The 16,576-nt window shown below is 37.0% G+C and overlaps 2 protein-coding genes and 1 pseudogene across 2 annotated transcripts; all 3 read right to left on the bottom strand.

Annotated features, from left to right (window-relative positions):
• LOC113112164 (BTB/POZ domain-containing protein 17-like) overlaps positions 1-287 on the bottom strand; it is a 4,975-nt pseudogene extending 4,688 nt beyond the window's left edge.
• LOC113111625 (putative uncharacterized protein DDB_G0294196) lies at positions 100-959 on the bottom strand. Its single transcript, XM_026276565.1, has 4 exons — positions 734-959; positions 573-656; positions 372-482; positions 100-251 (listed from the first exon to the last, which is right to left on the bottom strand). The coding sequence occupies exons 1-3, from the start codon at positions 950-952 to the stop codon at positions 432-434; spliced, it is 354 nt and encodes a 117-aa protein (XP_026132350.1). The 5' UTR covers positions 953-959; the 3' UTR covers positions 100-251; positions 372-431.
• Positions 960-1,236: 277 nt separating this feature from the next.
• On the bottom strand, positions 1,237-7,604 carry LOC113112163 (unconventional myosin-XVB-like). The gene is made up of 14 exons (XM_026277613.1): positions 7,461-7,604; positions 6,153-6,642; positions 5,943-6,005; positions 5,704-5,761; positions 4,934-5,058; positions 4,719-4,814; positions 4,380-4,615; positions 3,987-4,156; positions 3,745-3,817; positions 2,853-3,026; positions 2,645-2,763; positions 2,372-2,442; positions 1,830-1,908; positions 1,237-1,370 (listed from the first exon to the last, which is right to left on the bottom strand). The coding sequence occupies exons 3-14, from the start codon at positions 5,943-5,945 to the stop codon at positions 1,237-1,239; spliced, it is 1,338 nt and encodes a 445-aa protein (XP_026133398.1). The 5' UTR covers positions 5,946-6,005; positions 6,153-6,642; positions 7,461-7,604.
• Between the last annotated feature and the right edge of the window lie 8,972 nt (positions 7,605-16,576).

Here is a 16,576-nt window from a genome sequence, read left to right as displayed (position 1 = left end):
TTTGATCCATTGGGGATTCAATGGATCATGAAAAGTGGTCTCTAGGTGGAGCAAGCTATTGCTTTACAACAATTCATGTCGATTCTTGGCCCACCTGACAGGCTGGAAGGCTTTAGGCTCTGGAGAGGGCCGGCTCTGGTACCGCTTGATGATCTCTCTAATGTTACTAGTAGGTTCTGGTTTAGGAGATGTGGGCTCTGGAGATTCTGGTTCAGGTGTTCGGATGTTAGGAGGTTCTGGGAGTGGTTTCACTGTGTGAAGAAGGGTTTATACAGTTTTAGACACATTATAATCTTAGAAGACTATGGAAACATTTGTATTAATTTAAATAAAGACCACAATGAAAAACGGTCTTGTGAAAAACATCTGACCTTCAGTCTTTACTGGTGGAGGTGATTTGGGTTGGGTCACCTCCGGCGGAGAGGCGTATATCAGTGGTTTAGCAACCTTTGGCGCTGACTTCGGGCGTACTTCTGATGTTCCTGAGATGCATAAAGATAGTGAAAATCTGATCTTTCATGCAGTCTTATTTTAGCCAGTTTAAGGATTCTGATTAGACAGCGTGTACTCACCGATCTTTTGAAAAAAATTCCTCTTATCCTGAAAGGACCCTTGATCTTCTGGGGCCTGAGATCCACCTCTGCCTCGGGCTGTGCCTTACAGAACAAATTAAGTCATTGCAAGTGAAAAACATACGGTTGAAGAAAACACAGGCACTGATCATTTCCTGTACCTCTGGGTTGCGGGGCTTTGGGAGGGTCTCTGGGGCTTTTTTGGGGGCCTGAGGAACGTTTTTTTTCTCCTGGGGCCGGCTTCGGGGTTTGGGTGAGGGTGAGCGTGAAGGTGAACGTGCACGTGGAGGAGAGCGCCGCCGCTGACGTGGTGACTGTCTCTTTGACTCTCTCTCGCGTTTCCGCATCTCTTCCTGCTGCTGCTTCTGGGACAGTGTCATCGCCTGCATTGTCCATCTGCTGAGCCTATACGGGAAAATAGATTTATCTCTCCTACTTTATGTTGAATGGACTCATGTTACAAATTTAAGACATAACAATGTTATACCAGAAGCAGAGCCTGTTGATTGATAAAGTCCTGCTGCTGAGAAACCCAGCAGCTGCTGTGAGTTGATGGCCGGAGGTGCAGCATGCATGGCTTGTGGCATGGCTTGTGGCATGGCAGTTGGCATCATCATAGCTACGTCCAAAACAAGCAGTAGGAAGAGGGTCAGAATTTAACAGTTTATGTTAGCAGGAGAAGCAACAACATCAGCAGGATGCTTACGTTGCATGGTTGCATCATGGGCATAGTAGGCATCATGTTCGGCATCATTGGTGTGGCACCATAGCCAGCCATGGCGGGATTCATTGGCATTCCTAAATTATATGGGGAGATCGCAAAATAAATTCCAATGTCAGGTCCAAAATAAATGTCAGGTATTATTTTAAATATTTAAATAAATAAAACAATAATTTATGTTAAAACAACTGGATGTTAAATTACAAATAATTACATTAACTAAAAATGCAAACTAAATTATATTATATATATTTATTCATACATTTATTGATAGTCATTGTATACTCTGATCATTGTTGGTTCTATTAAAAATAGCTTGTGATGTTCCTCATTTGTAAATGGCTTTTGATAAACAAGTCTTCTAAATATAAATACAATAAATATTCTGTAAATAAAGTGTTTAAATTCAGCAATCTTATTTGTTACCATGAAATTGGATCATTTTTATCAGCATTACATTGGCTTCACTGCTCTCTAAATATCTGGAGCACGATCGATCGATCACTACACACTAATTAAACAGACACAAACTGTACCTGCTCCGGTGTACATGCCGGGCATCATACCTCCGCCTCCCCTCATTCTGCGATTCAGCATGGCCATCCGTTCAAAGTCCTATCAATAAAAAACCGAATAAAAATGCAGATAGTACGACCTCAGGCCAGCCCTCAGAGATAAAAGGCAATGCAAGTAGATCTCAGAGTTAATAAGTGCCAAAGCTATGTAATCTTTGCTGGCTTAATAAATGTTAACAGCATATCCGTGTAGCCTAGTGATAAGCACATGGGCTCTGACATGTTGAGCTGTGTTGCTCTTGCATGTGACATGAGTTTGAGTCATGACTCCTGTTCCATTTCTATAAATGTAAAACAATATATACATATATAAATGTCAATTTATTAAGAAAGGCAACATAAGCACACTTATAATTTACTAAAAATCCACAGATTTTTATTTGCTCTAAACAGATATGTTGCTGTAAAATAATGACTATTATTAATGGTGAATTTAAAGTAGCTGCCAGTTTGACTATAAACTGTACAATAATGTTTATATATTTGAACTGGATGATACTGACCGGAGGACCCTGATCAAACACAGAATCAAAGAGGTCATCAACATAAGCATCCATCTGTCGACCTCGAGATCCTGAAAGAAAGATAGTTTCAGGAGTGTCTTTTATGAAGTCAGAGTGAAACAGTCATTTTATTTACTCTATAGGGAGAGCCGCTTCCCAGCCCTCATACTTTAGCTTTCATTTACTGTGATTTCTTTTATCGTGCCTCTGCAAATCTATGCAACAGATCATGACTCAGAATTTCCTGTCTGTTTCCTATGATTGGACACTCACCCTGGGATGTGGAAGAGGGTTCATAGGTGTCCCATGGGGACGCTTCAAAGGAGGGGAAACCAGGGGCTTGCATGGAGGGAGCAGGTGGTATGAAGTCATCCAGGTCGGTGGTTGCCATACTGAAAAAAGACATAATGGATTAAAAAGCAGTAATTTCACCGTTTTCTTTTTGAATTAACTGTCAGCACTGAGCTCTATAGAGCCGTACCTGTCGCCTGTGTTGCTAAAGAAGTAATCGGTTTGAGCGGATGGGTGACCCAGAGGCACATCAGCCTCCACTCCAGCCAAGAGATCCATTACAAAATCACAGCCAGCCAGGTCGCTCCAGCCCTCCCCAGCCAGCAGAGACACAGACCAGCCCCGTGTAGCTTCTTTCAGACCCCTGAGAGAGAAACAATATGACATTAAGAAGTATTGGTGAATCTCACAAAAATAACTAGAACTAAACAACTAAATGAATTACATATTAAATAATTCTGTTGTATACGCTGCATATTGTATTGCAATTTTTAAAATAAAATCAATTACTATTTAATATTACACTTAATTTAAATGTATAATAGTTCAGCTGATTTAAATTACAATTTGCCAACTAATTATTTAGTATATAATTAAGTGTAGCATTTATTAAATATATTATAATTGAATTAACTTATTATTAAACATCTTATTAACCCCAAACTTTTAAACAGCAGTGTATATTCAAAAGTCAACAGACTCAGCGACTGATTCATTTAAAAAAGTCAGGGAATGCCTTTCAGCATCTTGATTTTCTGTTCAAATGCACTTTTACATGGAGAATATATATACAATATATAAACACAATGATTTCAAATATAATAATTCAATTTAAATAGCATACTACAATTATTCTGGATGTCAAATATGTCACAAAATAACCTAGAAAGCTAGAATGAAGATTTTATTAATGCTATTTTAAATAAATAAACACATACACATATAATATCATTTTGTTGCATTATGGAATTAAAAAAAAAAAAAAGCTTGTCCAGTTTTCATGAACAAGATTTGTTTTTTTTTTTTGTTTTTTTTTTGGCAAGATTCTTCCACAAAAACAGACATATTTATCTATTAGCTACCTGTAGCTAAGAAGCCAAGAGGCCAATTGTTCTCCTGTGGTCCAAGACTCCGCCTCCACAGTTAACCTTTCCTCTGAAAAATAAAAACAGTCAACATCAAATAAATACTGTACTTTAATTAAAACATTCAAACTCCAACATATTAATAAGAATCAATTCTCTTGGAATGAACAGTGAAACTGGGAATCCAATATTCTTTGCTGAGAATCAGCCCAGTTTTCTAAGAAAGCTACAGCCCTCACCATTGAAAGTGTTAACCTCCACCACCATCTTTCCTTTCCTCTGATTGGCTGTCCACTCGAGTTGACTCGGAGGGTGCCGTCTGCAGGCCGGGGAGGGGAGCTGGAGGGATGTGAGGAGCTTGTGCTGGCACAGAGAGCGATACTCCCCTGGACCTCGGTCAGACACATACCTGACGATCATAATAAATATAAATTTTATTTTTCTAAAGATAACCAATAGCCGTACAGACTCCTGTCTGGCCTTATTTATCTATTGATCAATATGCAATTTGATAATCTGTATAGTTTACTTAGGAAATGTAAAACTGAATAAACAACCAATGGCAATGTTATATCAATCTCCTCTCTTCCTGTTCTAAAGCCCCCTCTTTTGAGTTTGTGATAAAGACCTACTTGAGCAGGGGTTTCTCCAAGGCGGGAGAGGGTGTGAAGGCACTCAGACAGCAGGCCAGGAGCAACCAGCCCCGCAGGTCACTCTCTTCATTATCCCCGTCCCAAGTGTGGTACACCAGTTGTGCTAGAATCTCATCTCTGATGCTGGGCCGTAATTGGCTCTTCTCCACAATATAGTTCCCTAACATCTGCTCTTGCCATCCTGTCAGATCAGAGTCACCTGTGAAACGCAGGATCTAAAGGAGAACATAGATGGGGAAGGATTCATTCAAAATCCAAGATTTCATACCCAACATTTCAGTAAAGCTTTATTTCGAATTTCTGAGGTTCTGTAGTTACCAGTTTATAGATTTCTAGAGCTGTACGGGCATCATCAGGATCCAGAGGCGTCAGAGGCTTCTGAAGCGGATAACTTTGCGGCTGGCACCATCCGTCCTAATGGAAAGGAAAACAGATAACTGCATTAAAAAATGGAAGCTATTGATTCACAGGTATGGAAATTGCTCATGAAGCGGAAGAGCACAAAACTAGGTTGAACGTTTTTTAAGTTCTACCTTTAGGACTGTGTTGGCATATTGGGAGAAAGGGTGTCTGTCAATGTCTTGGGGCAATGCGAGGTTGTGTTCTGCTTTGATCTGTGGCAGAGCTACTTCTGTTACTCCTGATCCTTGAGGACGTCCTGAGAGTCAACAATGTAAATGTGAATACAAATATGGGCACGGTTTTCCCCCAAAGCAATATAATTACTTAAAAGACTTAATTTGAGCGTGCACAATGTCAATCATTCTTAAACTGAATACTTTTATTCAGCAAAGATGCATTAAAGTAATCAAAATCGACAGTTACAAAAGATGCTTATATCCATCAAAGAATCCAGAGTTATTTTAAACTGTAATAACATTTCACAATATTCCTCTTTTCACTGTATTTTTGATTAAATAAAAGCAGCTTCGGTGAGTATTAAAGACTTTTTATTTTTAAACATAGAGTTTTGTCAAATTTCAGCTGCTGGTAAATAAAAAAAAGTAAGGAAACACCTTTAAGGATCTTGAATTCTGCTGAACAGTTTCACATGGTCAAACCATTGAAAAAATTGTGAACAGGTTGCTTTAAGAAATTGTTAATCAAAGTTACTTTGATGACAAAAAAAATTCACATTTCACTTTAAGGCACTTTTACAAATAAAGAAGGAAACCCCTTTTATAGTACTTTTACTCAAGTGTGTTTGATCTATTACTTAGATTTTTAATTGAGTAAAATGACACAGTACTTCAGTCTTCAATCTCAGTACTTTTAACTGGTTCTGAAGCATCAAGGGTCTCACCTGCTGCACTGCGTAATCTGGCCGACAGGTCTGCCGGGATCTCCAACATTCCCACATCCTTCAGGTAAAATATAGTATTTCATTCTTTAGTGTTGTTCAAAATTAACTTTTTTCACTCTGAAGTGACCAGTTAAATTATGTCCAAGTCCATAAAAGTCAGATGCTCAGAGACCTTGAGCACACAAGTCACAAAACAAAAGAAAAGAAAAAAAAAATTGATAAAAAAGATGACGTCTCACCATCTCTGAAGAGGAAGATGTCGGTTTTGCTGCTCCCTTCACTCTTGATCTATTAATATGTTCCTGATCAAATCAAAACACAATCAAAAACACAATCTAACATTAAACAAGATTAATATTAAGCCACTCTCTGGACATTTGCATATTACAGTGCTTCATTCCTTCTTGACGTTTATTTTGTAAAGCTATTCCACTCATTTATTCTATTACCTGTCCACAACATAGTATGCAAAGGTAAACAGGACTATTCTTAGCAGCTGGCCTTCTTTTATATCCTAGGAAGACCCTCCCTTAACTCGCTCCTCCCCACACAAAAGAATTACATGAAATATGAGACACCAAACCCATTTTTTATCTTATCATTTAGTATTATCATTGTGTTTGATTAGCCTTTTCTGTTTTGTGTATCACTGTTGCCAGAAAACAGTGTGCAGAAAATAAACCCATTGATTTTTACATACTGTAGAAACAAATCTGAGAGTGTCCTGGAGTGTTGCTTTCTTGTCTGTTCCAGTGAACTGTTTTTATATTAAACAAGTTAACTTTTATTGGACAAGCAAAAATGCTATCATACAAAATTTACACGAAGCTGCTAAACCCACTGAATGAGGATCACGTCACAAACCAGTCTTACCACAAATGCATAACAAAAGTGATTTGACAGTCGAGTGCATCACAGCTGAGGAGGACATAGTCCAAACTGTATAAAACAATGAGGGGTAACAAGGAAACAGAACTGAAAGCAGCAGGTTACATAACATAGAGGATCATTTAAAAAGAACTCACTACCAGTCAAAGGTTTGGATTGATTAAGTTTCTGATTAACATATTTTTGTTCATAAATATAAACTGACGTTTTATGCATATTCTTTTTAATAGATCTGACAGACAAATCTCAGGACAGAGTGCCATGAACAAGCTTTAATGCAAGAACAGCTCAAATTTCATAGTTATTGTATAGATGGAAACCGATCAAACATTCAATAATAGCACTGAAAGATGATGGCATACTTTTAAGATTTGTTTACATATTTGAACTATACTAAGTATGAAATAAATGTATTTTAGATATATTACTTTTTTACTAGGGCATACCAGGGAACCATTTAAAATCATCCCATGATGCACCTCATGAAGGCTGTGGAGAGTTGCCATCTAGATTTTGAGGAATCTCAAAAGCATTTGAACATGATTTCCATTTTTCCATTTTTGTTATTTAATACTTTAAAAAAACTTTAATATTATTCCACGATATTGAAAAGAGTAGTAATAAAGGATGCATAAGTATAAGAAAATATAACATTTTTGACTGGTAGTGTAAATCCACAAAAAAAAAAAAAAAAAAAAAAATTTAAAAGCTTTTTCCAACACATCACATTATACAAATCTTTAAGTCTTACATAACTGATATGTAATAAGATCTCTTTCTTATTTTCCGCCCTAAATTCTCTCTGTATCATTAATCTGTCTGTTTGCTATTAGCATGTGTAATATGGATAAATATTAAACACTACCTACCTAAGATGATATTAAAACAAACGTAGCCGTCCTCGTGTAAAGTGCTCCAAACACAAGAGAAGTGGAGTTTAGGTGGGTCTTTGCAGGAATGAGGGAGTAAGTGAGGAATAAAGAGAGAATCTAGGATCAAAGATGAAAGGGCAGGCAGGCAGGCATTCTTATGTGTGTACACACTCTTAAACAGCCCGTGACGCACTAGAGAGCCCAAACACGCCACATGAATCAGAGAATAAACATAACTGTATTCAAATTCATTTTTTATTTGTTGTTTTGCAATTGTGTATTGTTTTTTTTATTGATAAAAAATTTAAAAAAAGCAAGAAAGAATGAAAACCACCATGCTTTTTATTTAATTTGAATAAAAAGTATTACAATATTACTCATCGTACTAGGAAACTATGGGTGCCATTTTAAGAGCAATAGATTGAATTTCACAATCTCATAAATACACTCAGCACACAAACGGTCCAAAGTCCTTCCAAAGAGTAAAATACATTATAAGACTCGTGAAACATGACTAACTTGAAAATGTGTTTGACTGTCATTGCATTAGATAAAATATAAAACTGGTTGGCATGAATTAATATAATGATTACTATAACAATCCATTATTTAGAATAAGAGGAGTGAGGCTGGAATTGATTGCTTCCTATCAGCTTCCACATATTAATAATGTGGCCGTAGTTACCTAGCAATAGACCATATAGGTAAACAGTTGATATAGTGGAGTGTGTTAATTTATATATACAGTACAGATCAAAAGTTTGGACACACCTTCTCATTCAAAGAGTTTTCTTTATTTTCATGACTATGAAGATTGTAGAGTCACACTGAAGGCATCAAGGGCTATTTGAGCAAGAAGGAGAGTGATGGGGTGCTGCGCCAGATGACCTGACCTCCACAGTCACCGGACCTGAACCCAATCCAGATGGTTTAGGGGTGAGCTGGACCGCAGACAGAAGGCAAAAGATCCAACAAGTGCTAAGCATCTCTCGGGGAACTCCTTCAAGACTGTTGGAAGACCATTTCAGGTGACTACCTCTTGAAGCTCATCAAGAGAATGCCAAGAGTGAGCAAAGCAGTAATCAAAGCAAAAGGTGGCTACTCTGAAGAACCTAGAATATGACATATTTTAAGTTGTTCACACTTTTTTGTTATGTATATAATTCCAAATATAATTCCACATGTGTTAACTTATAGTTTTGATGCCTTCAGTGTGAATCTACAATTTTCATAGTCATGAAAATAAAGAAAACTCTTTGAATGAGAAGGTGTGTGCAAACTTTTGGTCTGTACTGTATTTATGCAAATTAAGCCAAGAAGAAGCCACAAGCACACTGGGAAAAGGATTGAAAGAGCTAGAGATAAAGGAATAGATAAAGCTCTCACCGTCCAATCATGTCTCTTGATGGTGTCTCTCTGGTGATCATCATAGCTGCCCTGAACTGAAATTTCTTGTAGTACTTTCTGTAACAGAAAGAGCGCGCCACTGCTTCACGTTCAGAATTTGATTCGCTTCTGTTTTTATCATGCTCTCAAGGTTTATCAAATATGAAATCGCTGCACATACCGAGTCTGGTGGCCCCTGATGTGGGACTGAAAGAAACAGAAGTTTTTTTCGGCAGATGAAGCTGTGACTGTTCCTCTGGATGGTGACTGCTGCCCATGTTTGGGTGCTACTCCATTTTTCCTCTACTCGCTGATACAGACTCTCCTTCATAAACACCTGTGTGTGTTCACATTAAAGGAAATCATTAGAGGGTGGGATATTTACTGTTAATGTAGTAAATTAATGTGTCAAAATAACCCAGGCTGTGGTAAAGAGTTATGTTATTGTATTTTAGTACAGTACTCTGCCCCTATAGTCTCCAGTAGAGTCACTACTTGCTCTTTACAAGACTGGTGTGCAGGTCTCTGGGCCAATAATACACCATGTCTGAAATTAGAAAAAAAAAAAGCTAGAAAAATGTGGTTAAAATTAATTTATAAAGATGGTGGAGATTTTACGATGTACCTATACTCAGGGTTCACAAACAATTTGACCAATATAGTTTTTATGATTTTATAACGTGTGTGTGTGTGTGTGTATATATATATACATTTCTCCACACACATTTTGACCAATGGAATGATTTTTAGTGTGTATGTGCATAAATAATAACAGTTATAAAATATGAATAAGAATTAATACCAAAAATATAAACATGGAATAAATATAATTATAAACACACATGCAAAGACACTCACACACACACAAACACACACTTATGAAACAATGTATGATTTTCATAACTCTAATAATGTATTTGAATGTTTCTGATGTAGTGTGTTACCTCTCCATTAACAGAGCGAAAGTATCCCTCCATTCCTAAGCTGTGTGGTTATGTATTCTACATCAAATACACTTGGAAGAACACCAAAGTGAGGTCCACCAATACATTTTTGCTTCATTACTCTAAACATTATTGTTCACAAACAGAGAGACTAGATGTAAATTACATATAGTGTCAGCTGAAATTACCTTAACATAGTTTGGCTTAAAGCATCGTATGAATGTAGTAAAAAAGAAAAAGAAAAACGGAATTAAGTTCCCTATACATATTTTTACATTTGCCTACTATATACGCCAAATGGCAATACTAAATGCCCAGTGTATAACACACAAAGCAGTCATTTATACAAAATAAAAACCTAAATCTTGCATAAATGATATGGGTTGTTGCGAACTCTTTTGTTTTGCCTGGGTGGGTTTTACAGTCTCATGAATATATAATAGTGGACACATTATTGTGTCACAAATCACTGAGGACAGTCTGAAGTGAGCTTCCATGAACATGAGATGAATTTACCTGTAAACGACAGCAGGCAAAAAGCTCTAATACTTCTGGGCGAAAGTGGTCGTGATTTATATTTAGAAAGTTAGGCACCTTGCAAGGAATAAAGTAATTTTAGCCTAATGTTTGCCAAAAAAGTATTTTAGCCATGGAAATCAAAAGATTCTATGGAAAGCTCTTCGAACAATCATCTTTCATGAATAGAATATTTTGTGTACGCTCAGACCAGGCTTGCCTGGTACGTGACAGCGCCTGCATAGTGATATATTGTGAACACTGGCAGAGGAATTTTGGGCTTGGAGTACTGGGGACTGTTGCCATGGTGATAGTGACATTTCTGCAAGAACGTGTGGTCTGTAGTCTGGGACAAAAAAGAAGGAAAGTGCCAAAGAAAAGAGAAATGCAAAAAAGCTAAAGGCCCATAAATCCATTGTAGTATAATTTGCATTTGAATCAACACTAGGTCATTTTGGTGGATATACAAGTTTTATTATATTTAAACATCACATTAAAGTAGAAGAAGACTTCCAAATCCATAATTGAGCTCTAGTATAATATTATTCAAAAGAATGTTTACTTTCAATCTGTGTCTGGTTTAAAGCTGAAATGGGAAGTTACTTGAGGAAGGCCAGGATGTGAAGGATCCCACACGGCCGTGCTCAGATGAGATCCAGGATCCCACAAGATCTGCCAGCCAGCCACTAGTTTTATTTATTTTTTCAGTCCTCTAAAGTATTAATTATATCCAGAGCAAAAAAAAAAAACTAATCTGAGAAGCCACATTTATGGTATGGTATCTCAAGAATTATGATTGCTGGTCCCATTGAAATTGAAAGATTAAATTAAAACCTGTTCCTGTCAAATCCAAATGGTAAAGTGTCTCCTCAAGGTATTAATATTTTCACAATGTGGGAATGTATTGTCAATATGATGGCTGAGGACACTCAGTGACCTGCTCTTGGGCCACTACGGCTTTGTTCACAAATTGTTGCAGCTGCTCATCAGAAAGTTTATGCACAGCTGCTCGAAACTGTTCACACTTAGGTCCTGTAATGCACATTTGTTCAGTTCTCTCCGACAGACTTGCTATATTTAAAGAGGCTAAACAAGTGGGAATTTACTGACACTTTGTGCATATATATATATATATATATATATACATACAGTAAATTATTCATCTGTAAATGTAAAAAGACAATCAACAAGAATTTTTACAGTAAAACAGTCACTTTAAGGTTGGAATAATGGACAGGATATAATGGACACAATTGGAATAATCACAACATGATATAATCACAACAGGATATAATGTAATAATGGACACAATTCCACTGGTGCTGCATCTCTGTGGGAATCAACCACTTACAGATGACAAGAATCCAGTCAAACAGCACGGAGTACACAGCATCGTGGCAATGGCATCTCTAAATCAGGAGCAATTTGTCAGTATTCATCAGCTATATTACAGGTAAATGTATGTACAGTATTGTTCAAAATAATAGCAGTACAATGTGACTAACCAGAATAATCAAGGTTTTTAGTATATTTTTTATTGCTACGTGGCAAACAAGTTACCAGTAGGTTCAGTAGATTGTCAGAAAACAAACAAGACCCAGCATTCATGATATGCACGCTCTTAAGGCTGTGCAATTGGGCAATTAGTTGAAAGGGGTGTGTTCAAAAAAATAGCAGTGTCTACCTTTGACTGTACAAACTCAAAACTATTTTGTACAAACATTTTTTTTTTCTGGGATTTAGCAATCCTGTGAATCACTAAACTAATATTTAGTTGTATGACCACAGTTTTTTAAAACTGCTTGACATCTGTGTGGCATGGAGTCAACCAACTTGTGGCACCTCTCAGCTGTTATTCCACTCCATGATTCTTTAACAACATTCCACAATTCATTCACATTTCTTGGTTTTGCTTCAGAAACAGCATTTTTGAAATCACCCCACAAGTTCTCAATTGGATTAAGGTCTGGAGATTGGGCTGGCCACTCCATAACATTAATTTTGTTGGTTTGGAACCAAGACTTTGCCCGTTTACTAGTGTGTTTTGGGTCATTGTCTTGTTGAAACAACCATTTCAAGGGCATGTCCTCTTCAGCATAGGGCAACATGACCTCTTCAAGTATTTTAACATATGCAAACTGATCCATGATCCCTGGTATGCAATAAATAGGCCCAACACCATAGTAGGAGAAACATGCCCATATCATGATGCTTGCACCTCCATGCTTCACGGTCTTCACTGTGTACTGTGGCTTGAATTCAGAGTTTGGGGGTCGTCTCACAAACTGCCTGTGGCCCTTGGACCCAAAAAGAACAATTTTACTCTCATCAGTCCACAAAATGTTCCTCCATTTCTCTTTAGGCCAATTGATGTGTTCTTTGGCAAATTGTAACCTCTTCTGCACATGCCTTTTTTTTAACAGAGGGACTTTGCGGGGGATTCTTGAAAATAGATTAGCTTCACACAGACGTCTTCTAACTGTCACAGTACTTACAGGTAACTCCAGACTGTCTTTGATCATCCTGGAGGTGATCATTGGCTGAGCCTTTGCCATTCTGGTTATTCTTCTATCCATTTTGATGGTTGTCTTCCGTTTTCTTCCACGTCTCTCTGGTTTTGCTCTCCATTTTAAGGCATTGGAGATCATTTTAGCTGAACAGCCTATCATTTTTTGCACCTCTTTATAGGTTTTCCCCTCTCTAATCAACTTTTTAATCAAAGTACGCTGTTCTTCTGAACAATGTCTTGAACGACCCATTTTCCTCAGCTTTCAAATGCATGTTCAACAAGTGTTGGCTTCATCCTTAAATAGGGGCCACCTGATTCACACCTGTTTCTTCACAAAATTGATGACCTCAGTGATTGAATGCCACACTGCTATTTTTTTTGAACACATCCCTTTCAACTAATTCAACTAATTGCCCAATTGCACAGCCATAAGAGCGTGCATATCATGAATGCTGGGTCTCATTTGTTTTCTGAGAATCTACTGAACCTACTGGTAACTTGTTTGCCACGTAGCAATAAAAAAATATACGAAAAACCTTGATTATTCTGGTTAGTCACATTGTACTGCTATTATTTTGAACAATACTGTAATACATTATAGAATCTAATAATTTCAATGACGTTTTATTGTCTTGGATTTCTAACCAGGATTCAATGGCGCTTTCCACAGAGAGAGGGCAGTAGATCCTGTCATAAACTTTCCTGTGAAAACAAATGACTTCTGTAACTTTAAAATAATATTCTGGGTTGACAACATATTGTTGCATAAATGTAAAATTTACAATTTTACAAAAGCAGCGTTGAAAAATGTACAATTTAAAATAACTGTTTTTATTTTAATATATTTCGAAATGCAATTTATTCCTCTAATGCTAAAGATAGCCTACACTGCAGAAGTTTTCAGTGTTTTCAACATGATTGATGCTCAAGAAACATTTCTTATTATCAATTTTTGTTTGATTTTAAATTGTATTGAACCCAAAATATTCATTTAAATCTGAGGGCATGTAAATGTGTATTTGGGTAAATTGGTCACAGTCAACCAGTGTGTGATGACCGTCTGTAAGGCCTCAGGTTTCCTACTCTCTGAGCTTCGGCTTCACTAAAAATACGGGCAACCTCAAACAATTCACTCTATTTTTGTGGGGGTACAAACACACACAGCTTAAAGCATACACATTTTTAAAGTTCCTAAAAGCTAAAGCTGTCCTTAAAAGGGGTAATACAGGCATCCACACCTCACAGGAGCTGAAGCAAATGTTGCCCAGCTGCAGGATCGATGACAGAATGGCCCAAATGGTTGCAAGTTGATCTGCATGTAAACTAATGGTCTCCAAGCGCTAGCCGTGATTTTGCAAAGTACGTGTTCCTGGATCAACATCTTTTGATGATCCTGGAACAACATTATTATTAAAAATATTAATCTAACCCAATCCCTGCCCCTAAACCTAACCCTACCCATTCTTTTTTCCTAAAATCTGTGGGAAATGATAGCTGATTAACAAGAGTGTAGAAGCACCTAACCCTGATTTTAAGCCTAAAACAGATATTTTCTGAAAAGTTATATTTGAATTTTGATTGGTTGATTGGAATGTTGTTCCAGGATCAACAAGGATGCTGATCCAAGAACATGTTGTACTTGGTGAAATCACGCTCACCGTCTCCAAGCAGTGGACCAAAAGCAGGAATGTTTTCAACTTATATAATAGTTATGTATATAGGAGTTCTCCAACTGTCCTCCATGTGAAAAGATGGATCTCAAGATCATACAGTCGCAGTTGGAAAGGGTTCAGATATACTGAAAATGTCAGAAAAACAAAGAATAAGCAGGAGCTAGAGGATTTTTCTGAAGAACAGCAGGCAGTTGAACACATTGGATTGTCTGGAAAAATCTTGCTGAAACCGCTTCTTCAAGTTCAGCAGAACAGAAATCTCACACACCTCTCTGAAATAAGAGGCATGCTTATGTTAAAGTTTTCATGTTTTAAAACAATTCAGACAAACTCAGCATGCTAGCTGATGTGCCAACTAATGTTTTGCTCATATAATTCACTTTTTACTATAGTGTGGCTTTTGATAGTCTACACAGGGAAGTATACATCAGGCGACTGCTGCGATGACTCACTCCAGCTGTGCTAAATCTTCCACCTCATCCACCTCCACAGCTTGGCTGCTTCCTGGCATCATTACCTGAGACATGAAGTAAAGGAAGCAGAGGAGAGCAGCTGTCACGGATTAAACAAAAACCATTGTAGATGTCAATAAGGTAACTTGCATAACTGCAAAAGAGTTCAACAGCAATTGTGTAAATTATTTTTGCATATGTCATAGCCTACCTGTGTGCTGTTAAGTCCCTCCAGCATATTTTGGGTTGGATCTTCAAATTCCCATGGGACTCTGTCATTATGGACTGGAGTTATGTGGGCATGTTCATCATCCTGATACACTGTCCATTTAGTAAGCTCCACCGTTTTTGCTTTTATCATCCTTTCCTTTGCCTTTCATTGAAACAGCATATGAGACTGTCTGTTCAGAAGACACATATGCACTTCTTTTGAGGGCACAGAAACGTCTTTAGGCTCCTCTCCTCTAGAAGGCCCCTTCTTTTGTTGTATCTTTGATTTTTACATCTTTTTCTGCCTCTGTAGGTGAACTGTCAGGTTTAGCGGTCTTGGTTTCTTTGACGAACGGGCTGTCTCTCCCTACATTTACATTAAATTTAGTAATTTAGCAGACACTTTTATCCAAAGCGACTTACAAATGATGACAATGGAAGCAATCAAAAACAAAAAAAGTGCTATAATAAGTCTGTTAGCTTAAACACAGTACATGTAGTAAGGGCTTTTAAATAATATAATAAATAAAAAGAAAGCAGATAGAATAGAAAAAGAATAGAGCATCAGATATTGGAAGCCAGGGCAAATTAATAAACAGAGGTGTGACCTGTATTCTTTTCGGTTCATTAAAAATTAATCTTGCTGCTGCATTCACTACAAAAGTGACAAAAGATATTCATACAAGAGAGAGCAGGAGACACTGACAGATGCTCACATGCTTACAAAGAAATTCCTTCCAAAACTTTTCAAAAAAGTCTGTTATAGTTTTCTTTTTCTGAATGTCTATATTAAAATGCTGGATTAAAACACAAACACACACGCACAAAACTTTTTAATAACACTAGACAATAAATAACCTATGTATCAGGACGAAACCAAATACTGAAAGTTTTATATTAAAAACAGAAAGTATGTCTGTATGGATAAAGTGCAAGGTCATTTATAATTATTAAAGATTTATGTTTTTTTTTTTTTTAAATGAAGTAAACAGCTAAAAAGTGAATTTTTCTTCAAATATGTTTTTTTAATAAAAAATAAAATTACAGTTCAGTACAGTTGCCCTGTCCTTAAACTAATTTGCTACTAATATTGCTGCCCATCATAGAGAGTTATATACACAAGTATTATCTGACAGTTGTTTTTCATTTAAAAGCTAGATCATGCTCTTACAAGCCTTCTATTTAATTGTATAAATGTTTAATTCTCTTGCTTGTGCTGTGTGACACAATGGTGTAAACGCCTATTCCCCAGAATTTTTTAAGAGATGGTGTCCAATATCAGGCAAACATTTGAACTACTACAAATAGGGAATAAAGCATCTCTCAGTAATAGATGATCAAAACACTTGGCTGAGTCTGTATGACAACTGATCGGACCAAAGAGAGATTTCTTTTCAAATATTTTCAAAGGCTACAACACTCC

Source organism: Carassius auratus, chromosome 12 (assembly GCF_003368295.1).
Source record: "Carassius auratus strain Wakin chromosome 12, ASM336829v1, whole genome shotgun sequence".
Taxonomy (NCBI): domain Eukaryota; kingdom Metazoa; phylum Chordata; class Actinopteri; order Cypriniformes; family Cyprinidae; genus Carassius; species Carassius auratus.
Note: the sequence above shows the minus strand (reverse complement) of the source record. Positions and strands in the feature narration are given on the sequence as shown.